We start from the raw sequence: 9,002 nt of genomic DNA on the forward strand, positions 1-9,002 counted from the left end.
CAGGCTGAGCCACCGAGCCCGGCCTGAGGAAGTGTCTTTAAACTATCCAGTCTCCTCTCCATTCCTGATGGAGTGGAAGCTTGAATGGACTCTCCTCCAGATCTGGGGGAGAGGGCAGAGGTGGAGAAGGAGTTGATCATGTGAAATTCTCACTCTCTTAAGTTTCTTTGTCTTCTGAGAAAGGAGACAGAGCTGCTTTTCTGAGTATTTCAAGTGGGGGTCAATCTTGAACAGAAGGGTGAGTAGGCGATGGGCTGGTTCCATGAAATTTAACAAGTATTTATTGAGCGCCTGTGGTGTGCCCAGAGCTGTGCTCAGCATCACTGAGTTACAGAAGAAGTGATACAACGTGCAGTCTTTGCCCTCAAGGAGCTCACAGTCTGCTGAGGGAGACAGGTGGTGTGCAGGAAACATTAGTAAGGGCTGCCAGCTCCCAACCCTGTCTCACTCCAGCTGTTCTCTCCAGTCCTTCCAGATGTCCTGCAGGTGTCTGCTGCCCCCCCAGGGCCCCGAGGTCGCCAGGCTCCAACCTCGCCCCCACGCCTGGTGGTGCATGAGGGGCAGGAGCTGGCGCTGGGCTGCCTGGCAAGGACCAGCACGCAGAAGCACACGCACCTGGCGGTGTCCTTTGGGCGAGCCGTGCCTGAGGCGCCTGTGGGGCGGGCCACTCTGCAGGAAGTGGTGGGAATCCGGCCCGACTTGGCGGTGGAGGCTGGAGCTCCCTACACGGAGCGCCTGGCTGCAGGCGAACTGCGGCTGGGCAAGGAAGGGGCCGATCGCTACCGCATGGTGGTAGGGGGCGCCCAGGCGGGAGACGCAGGCACCTACCACTGCACTGCTGCTGAGTGGATTCAGGATCCTGATGGCAGCTGGGCCCAGATCGCAGAGAAAAGGGCTGTCCTGGCTCACGTGGACGTGCAGACGCTGTGTGAGTGCCACACCCCACCGTGGGAACTGGGAGGGGCGGTGTCTCGGTGGGCACCACGAAACTCTGGGGGCACCAGATGGTCATCGCCTGACTCCCAGGAACTCATTGCCACAGAGCGGACAGCCTTGCTAGCATTGCCTCCCTCTCCACCCATGACAGGTTTTCTCATGGGTAAATGGAGATAGGGCTGCGGCTGTGGGGTGAGATGCTGGCCCACACCCCATGGGGGCCAGGGGTGGGGGGCTTTGAGGCTGCTGCTGTCAAGGAAGTAACAGCAAGTTGGGAAACAGGGTGTCTCTGTGCCCCCTCCTGCTCCATGACACCTTCTCCCCCTGTGTTTCAGCCAGCCAGCTAGCAGTGACGGTGGGGCCTGGGGAACGTCGGATCAGCCCAGGGGAACCCCTGGAACTGCTGTGCAATGTGTCGGGGGCACTGCCCCCTGCAGGCCATCATGCTGCGTACTCTGTGGGTTGGGAGATGGCACCCGCGGGGGCACCTGGGCCTGGCCGCCTGGTAGCCCAGCTGGACACAGAGGGTGTGGGCAGCCTGGGCCCTGGCTATGAGGGCCGGCACATTGCCATGGAGAAGGTGGCATCCAGAACCTACCGGCTGCGGCTGGAGGCTGCCAGGCCTGGCGATGCCGGCACCTATCGCTGCCTTGCCAAAGCCTACGTCCGCGGGTCTGGAACCCGGCTCCGTGAGGCAGCCAGTGCCCGCTCCCGGCCCCTCCCTGTGCACGTGCGTGAGGAAGGTGAGAGGGGGCTGAGCATGGGGCCTGGGGCTTGTGGAACCCCTTTCCTTCTGTTTCCACGCCCCCCTCCCTTCATCAGCTGTCTCCATGCCCATCTCATGCCCCTCTTCTACCAAGACTAGGATTCTTGATGGCAGTTTTTTGGGGCGGTGCTTGGACAGCAGCCCTGGCCCACGCCCCCAGCCTTCACTCTCTGACCCCATGTCTGTTCTGCAGGTGTGGTGCTGGAGGCTGTGGCATGGCTGGCAGGGGGCACCGTGTACCGGGGGGAGACGGCTTCCCTGCTGTGCAACATTTCTGTGCGAGGTGGCCCCCCAGGGCTGCGGCTGGCCGCCAGCTGGTGGGTGGAGCACCCGGAAGATGGGGAGTTCAGCTCTGCTCCTGCCCAGCTGGTGGGCAGCGTGGGCCAGGATGGTGTGGCAGAGCTGGGGGTCCGGCCCGGAGGAGGCCCCGTCAGTGTGGAGCTCGTGGGGCCCCGGAGCCATCGGCTGAGATTGCACAGCTTGGGGCCCGAGGATGAAGGCGTGTACCACTGCGCCCCCAGCGCCTGGGTGCAGCATGCCGACGACAGCTGGTACCAGGCGGGCAGTACCCGCTCGGGGCCTGTCACAGTCTACCCCTACACGCATGGTGAGTGTCCCCTCACCCTCCTCACTTCCTCCCAGCCCCCACCCCTGAGCGCCTGCCCCTCCTGTCTTCTGCCCCTCCTGCTGCATCAGGTCACATGAAGAGTCTTGAAAGTCCAGCTTTCAGCCTTTCACTGCCCCCACCCAGAGCCCCCCGTGGTTGATGCTGACTTGAATGCTGAGCAGACAGGCAGTGGGCAGGGAAGGGGTGTCTGAATGGGGAGGTGGGTCCAGAGGACTTGGTGGGAAAGTGCTGGAGGCAGGCATAATGGGTGGAAGACAATGTCACCTTCTCTGAACAGAGCCATCCTCTCTCCCCAGCCGCAGACACCCTATTTGTGCCCCTGCTGGTGGGTGCAGGGGTGGCCCTAGTCACTGGCGCCACCGTCCTTGGCACCATCACCTGCTGCTTCATGAAGAGGCTACGGAAACGGTGATCCCTCACTCCCCAGGTGAGGGAGGAGAACCCCAGTCTCCTCTTCCTCGGGCTTCCCACCCCCAGTCTTGAGCTGAGCTGCTCCCTCCCAAGTCCTGCTGGGGGGTGAGGCCATGAGCGAGCCCCGCCCAGGGCGCTCTGTCCTCAGCCCATGCCACGCACTCTCTTCAGGTCTTGTGGGTGTCAACCGTCTTCCAGCCCTGCTCCAAGCCCTCTTCTGGTTGCCTGGATGCCCTCTCTTTCCGTCTGCCCATTCTTTAATTTATTGGACGTCCCCCACCCAGAGTGTGAGCCATGGCTCCCCTTCCCCACTGCTTCCCTCTCAAACGTCCCCTTCAGCCTTCTGCTCTTGATCTCATACCCATTCTATAGGGAGGCCATTCCCTGTCCTGGAATTAGTTTTTCTAAAATGTGAATAAACTTGTTTTATAAAAAGCAGGCTTGGCCGCGTCTTCCATGCTGCGAGGCTGCAGAAGGCTGGGGATGTGTGGTGGGGAGGCGGGGGAGGGGAGGCTGGGGATGTGTGGTGGGGAGGCGGAGCCTGTTCTGGATGACCCAGGCCTCTCTTCCCACCACAAACACCATCTGGCCTCCGTGGGCCATGCCACCCACCCCAGAAGGGTGCACCTGGGTTCCATCTGCTGCCTGAGCCATCAGCTGAGCCAGCTCCTGATGGGACTCCTACCTGGGGATGGCAGCATGGAAGGGGGAGGTTCCAGCTGAACTTGGTACCCCTCAGCCTTCTCCCATGTCATAGGGCAGGAGCTTCCAGGGGTTGGTGCCCTTTTGAGCGCCCCAGACTCTGCCCCACTCTGCCTGTCTTGTTCTCCTGGGTGGGCTAGTCTTGGACCCGACTCCTCCCCCAAGGCCTGAAGTCTTTTTCCTTCTGACCTTAATTATTCTGACAGCAGCAGAATAGAAGCCACAGAATATAACCGCCTGGGTGGCGGGGGCAGTAGCCATCAAGGCAGGGCCTGTGTGTCCACAGAGCTGCTGCACCTGGACACCACCCCCACCAGCTTCCCCCAATCCAGTGCCCTAGGGGCTCCCTGCATTTCCTTGCTGAAGGATTCTCTGATCCTGAAATGCTTAGCTGCACTGCACCTTCAGAGGCATCCAGTCTACCCCTTTCAATTCAATGATTTAAACATTTATTGAGCACTACTAGTTTGCTAAATGTCATTTTTACAGATGAGGAAATTGAGGCCCAGAGATGTGATGTGTGTTGCCAAGAGTCATAAAACAAATTAGCATCAGTGTCAGGACTAGAACCCAGAACTCCTGACTCTTTGCACTGTACAGTGGTGCCCTGAGTGGTGACAGTGGCGAGGAGAGGTGTGGCGGGGTCTCCGAGATTTCTGGGGGGCAGGAAGGAGCCTATTCCCACCTTGGTTTCTCTGTCCAGTGCAATAGCTGAACCACTCTGTGTGTGCGTGAATACCAGTCAGCCCACCCTTCTTGTCCAGACTCCACCTGGTTCACTGAGATTAACCCAAATGAATCCCCATTCCTCACCCTAACATCTCTTCTTGAGGGATCAGCCAATGCCAGGTTCAGGGATCTCATCTTTGACTGAGGGTGACCCAGATGGCTGTGACCTGTCTAGACTGAATAGAAAGGACCGGGACTTGGGTCCTCGGAGTGCACCCAAGTTGGGACCCCCTTTCCTGCTTCCAGGAGGCACGGTGCCCATAGGAACCCAGCGTCCAGCCTGGCACAGAGCAGACTGGGGTGCATCTCCCAGGGGCTCAGACTTGTATTAAAGGACAGGAATGGGGTGTGGTCAGGCCAAGGAAGGAGGTCCTTGGTTGGCAAGGACGCCCCTCCCTGCCAGAGGGTGGGCTCACCTGGGCCCACCCTTCTCTCTGGGAAGCCAGCCTTGGGTCCCCTCCACCCTCTGCCCCTCTCAACTTGCCACTGTGCTCCTCTCACCATTCAGGGGGCCGCCACTGGTGATGGGGTTGACACCAGGAAGTGTGGAGGTGAGGTGGGAATCCCTGTCTCCAGGGGCTTCAGACGCATCCCGATGTGTGGACCACCCTGGCTTCTCTCAGACTTTCTCCCGTTCCCAGGCCTGTCTCTCCAGTCCTTCGCCCCCGAAGCCCTTCCTGCCTGAGCTCCCCACGGTCTCCCTGGAGCCCCCTCGTCCTTCCAACCATCTCGTCCTGTCTACCTGGCCTGCTCATCTTCCCAGACACCACCTCCTGTTGTCACTGTTTCTGCTGATGGCTGAGATCCTGGGCCTGAAGTTAAACTCTTCAGCCTGGGTATCAGGTCCCCTTTCCCCACACAGCAGCCCAAGCTTCACTTTTCTTCAACCGCACTCACGAGAATCCTCAGTTTCTCAGCTTTGGCCCCATCTCCTGAGCCGACCTCTAAGCCTGCTTAGAGGGGTGGTTCTCAAAGTGTGACCTCCCATTCAGCGGCAGCAGCATGACATGAGAACTTGTTAGAAATGCACATTTTTGATCTCCACCCCAGACCTACTGAGTCAGAAATCCTGGAAGTGGAGCCCAGAAATGTGTTTTAACAAGCCCTCCAGGTGATTCTGATGCACACAGGTTTCCTAACTGCTGATCACGTCATTCCGAAGCCTTGCTCAAGCCCTAGCTCTTTGATTACCAAACCCCTCCCACCCTCAGTTCCAAGAGACTGCAGCCTCTCTCTGTCACCAGAGAAGACTCCTGTGTTCCAATGTGCCCTGGATTCCGAGACAGGAACCAGGTCTTTGAATGTCCACCCCACATGCACCCAGTGATGTGAATGACTATACCCAAGAACAAACTGCTTTCCCAGTGGCCCCCTGTGTCCCAGCTCTGTAGCCCAGCTCCTCTTAATCTCCCTCCTCTCCTTTGGTGATGCCAGTAACCCACCTCCCAGATCTCTCCCCGGCCCTTTGTCCTCAGAACCACTCTTCCTCCCTGCCTCTGCAGTGGCGCCTGTAATGTCTCATCTAGTGTCAGAAAGTAGACTCCCGGTTTCCTCTCCCAGACCCTGCTCCAGGGCCCCAACTCCGGCATCTCCCCCACTGCTTGCTTCCCTGTACCTGAGGACTAAGGCTGCCCACACCTTGCTGAGCAGCCTCCCCCCCACCGCCACCAGAGCCTCCACATAGCCGGTCAAAGTGGCAGGGGTAGAGCTGGGAGGCCCCCCCATCCATGCCCACCTCCATTCAGCTTCCTCTCCTCTGTCTCTGCCACTGTCCCCACTGGACGCACGTGCCATACACAAGCTGGTGGAGAGGCGAGGGGGGACTGCACCCCACGCCCCACTCTGCTCCCTGAGCCATGTACCCTGGTTTGGGGCTGCATCTGTGTGGAGGAAAGGGGGGCTTTCCACAATTGCACAAAGTTGCTCTACAGGTCAGTGACAGCCCTGAGTGCACCTCCCAGTCCTTCACCTGCCACCACCTTCCCATACAACCCCCAAAAGTCCATCCTTCTGTCCATCCACCCACCCATGAACAGACGTGAAGGTCAAACACAGACCAGACTGGTGTGTTCACCCTCCAGCGCCCTGAATCAGGACGCCTTCCTTCCATATTGGGGCCTGGCCTGGAGGCTCTAGGGGCCTCTCCCACTTTAGCACATTTCCAGGGCCTCGCCTGCCTCCCCCTCCGGCTCTGATATCCAGCTCCCCATGCACCTGTGTCTGGCCCCTGGTCTGCCACGGGGGTCTGGAGGAAGCTGGTCACACCTTGGACTCACTCTCTGGGGGTGGCAGGCAGCCATTCTGCTCCTTGTCAGCCCCAGCTTCCCCGCCTGCTCCCTCTCCCGCTCCCTCCTCCTCCACCTTCTCATCCAGCCGGCTGGGGATGGACCAGTAGAGATGGGCGTCCAGGCGGGCTGCAGCCTCAGCCAGCTCCCGGGCGCTGCACGAGGGCGTGGGCACCTCAAAGGTCTGGTGGAAGCTGGCATAGTCCACCTCGTAGAAACCGTCCTCCAGGGTCAGCACTGATGTGAAGCGGTGGCCCCAGAGTACCTCGTCCACCAGATAGGAGCTCCGAGCTTGGCATGTCATTCCTGGGGAAAGGGGCAGGGGTCAGGGGGATCCCAGCCCAGGCTTCCCTCTCCTGCTTCCCATCCCACAACCCTAGGCCCAGCCCCCTCCCCGTCCCTCCCCAAGGACCCCCATTCCCTGTGGTCCAGCCCAGCTTCTCCCCCTCCCCAACTCCTGTTCTTACCCAGCTCCCTGACCTCTTCTCCCTTGGCCCAGTTCCTCTTAATCTCCAGCCTGGCTTCTCCCTCCTTTCCTTTGGTGATGCCAACCAGAGATGCTTAACCTTTAAACTGTTTTGGGGGATCATCCGGGCTAACCTCCCATTCCATAAAGGGCTCCACACAGGAGCATTCCCAACGATGGACATCTGGCTTGTACCTGATTACCTCCCAGGACTGAGAGCTCACCACCTCATAGGGAGCCTGCACCTTTGTGTGATGACTCTAGTAGTTGGGCGGTTCTTCTTTGTACAGGGCTAAAATCTGCCTCCTGGATTTCCACCCCTTGGTTCCATCACCCTCCCACTTGAGTGTCTGAACACAGAAGTCTCAGATTTCCTTCATGCCTCCTCCTCTTGACTGAACATCCCTGGCTCCCTCCACCGTTCCTCATTTGACCTGGCTTGCCAAAATGTTACTTTCTTGATTGCAAACCAGAATGACCAAGGAGGGACCCTTTGAGGGTGGTCACTGGTCCAACTGTGTCCTGATCCCTGCATAAAAGAGGGCTCACTGTCTCTCATTTGACCGCAATGCTTTAACAGGGCCCGAGATTACATTACATAATTGTTTTGGAGGCTGCATTACATTGCTACGACATCAAGCCGGTGGCCAACTGAAACCTCCAGTTCTTTTTCCACCAGAGCTCTTCCATGCTGTGCTTACATAAGTGATTTTTTTAAAGCCTAAATGTAGAATTTTATATTTATTCCTTTAAAATGTCATCTTGTTGGGCTTTGGCTCATTATTCTTCCTTTTCAAAAGCATTTTGAATCCTGTCGGTCTCACCCAAAATATTACCATCCTTTCCAGCTTTCTCTCTCCAGAAAAATCAGACCAAGCACCATCCCATCCCCCGTCTTCTCCGTAGGGTTGGTGCCTTCCCAGGGCAGGTCATTCCGCTTCTGCCCCAGGGGGCAGCCCATACCCATCTCAGAACAGGGGAGAACCGGAAGGGTGAACCCGTGAGCTACCCAGTCTCCGGCTGTCAACACTGAGCACCTGGCCCGGGGACATCTTGAGGGCACACAGAAAAGGGACCGGCAGGAACATCCCTGCCGGGAGGGGCCCTGCCTGAGATACTGGCAAAAAGGGAGCGACAGCTGGAGGGAGAGAGGGACGGGGGCGGGGTGAGTGGGGCAAGGGGGACAGCCCGCTCCGCGCGAAGGAGGAACGGGGGACATCGAGGGGGCCGGGTGGAGGCCTGGAGCAGAGGCCAGGGAAAAGGCCCGAAGGCACCAGTTCGAGAGAAGCCTGCGGGAGCAACGTGAGCTCGCGCGTCGGCGGCAGGAACAGCGCCCCCTCGTGGGCCTTTGGTTTTTCTCCACCTGCGGGGTCCATACCCGCATGCACCCCCAGATCTCAAGTCCCAAGAGAGCCCGTTTCAGCTCCTACGCGCTGGTCTTTTCCTATCTGCTCCCAAACCCTCCGCTGTGTAGGTCTGAGCTGGGGGTGCTGAAGTCACAGGCGAGTTGCCACTTCCTTCTGGGAAGGGGCTAGAAATGGTAACATCATGTATTTCCCCGGCCAGTGGAAACAGAGTGTTTCCAAGGATGGGCAGACAGGCAGAAGTGAGCCCAGCCTAGCAATGACTCGGGCCATGGGAAACCTTCAGCGTCAAATTCCAGAGGCCCGGACCTGTCTGCCAAGACAAAACTCCGAGCCTAACCCCTCCTTCCAACTACTACACGCTGAAATCAGACTGCCGGTGTCCAGTCCAGGCACGGCCACTTATTGACTCACGACCGTGGGCAATTCACTTAACCTCTCGCTGGGGCAATCTCGCCTCCGAAAAGCGAGCACAATGACAAGAAGTCACCTCCAGAGGGTCCTGGTGAGGATTACGCGAACTCAGAGGTGTAAAGTGCTCTGGGACCGGGCACGACCCCGAGTGCGCACTCGGAGGGCGCGAGCTGCCAGTATTGCTCCCCGTTCCGAGCGACACGGAGCCCTCAGCCCGGCCCGGAGGATTCCTCCAGGCTTTCGCCCGGCCCTCCGCGGAGGCGCTGGGTTCAGCCTCCAGCCAGGCCCCAGCCCCGCCCCA

The 9,002-nt window shown here is 59.0% G+C and overlaps 2 protein-coding genes across 4 annotated transcripts in view; one reads left to right on the forward strand and one right to left on the reverse strand.

Annotated features, from left to right (window-relative positions):
* Positions 1-3,179, forward strand: part of IGSF8 (immunoglobulin superfamily member 8) — a 9,735-nt gene extending 6,556 nt beyond the window's left edge. The window contains exons 3-7 of one of the 3 annotated variants that reach the window (XM_021712688.1): positions 467-928; positions 1,272-1,679; positions 1,896-2,309; positions 2,627-2,757; positions 2,890-3,179. In XM_021712688.1, the coding sequence (XP_021568363.1) occupies positions 467-928; positions 1,272-1,679; positions 1,896-2,309; positions 2,627-2,742 (1,400 nt within the window). In that variant the 3' untranslated portion in view covers positions 2,743-2,757; positions 2,890-3,179. Of the gene's footprint in view, positions 1-466; positions 929-1,271; positions 1,680-1,895; positions 2,310-2,626 lie in introns of all 3 variants that reach the window. The other 2 variants (XM_021712687.1, XM_021712686.1) reach the window with 2 other exon arrangements.
* Positions 3,180-3,880: 701 nt separating this feature from the next.
* Positions 3,881-9,002, reverse strand: part of KCNJ9 (potassium voltage-gated channel subfamily J member 9) — an 8,183-nt gene continuing 3,061 nt past the window's right edge. Inside the window, exons 5-7 of the mRNA XM_021712682.1 lie at positions 8,109-8,286; positions 7,797-7,975; positions 3,881-6,763 (exon numbers count right to left, since the gene is read on the reverse strand). Coding sequence (XP_021568357.1) covers positions 6,432-6,763; positions 7,797-7,975; positions 8,109-8,286 — 689 coding nt within the window. The 3' untranslated portion in view covers positions 3,881-6,431. The remainder of the gene's footprint in view (positions 6,764-7,796; positions 7,976-8,108; positions 8,287-9,002) is intronic.

Source organism: Carlito syrichta, unplaced genomic scaffold (genome assembly GCF_000164805.1).
Source record: "Carlito syrichta isolate Samal-C Ts95f unplaced genomic scaffold, Tarsius_syrichta-2.0.1 Scaffold303604, whole genome shotgun sequence".
Lineage (NCBI taxonomy): Eukaryota > Metazoa > Chordata > Mammalia > Primates > Tarsiidae > Carlito > Carlito syrichta.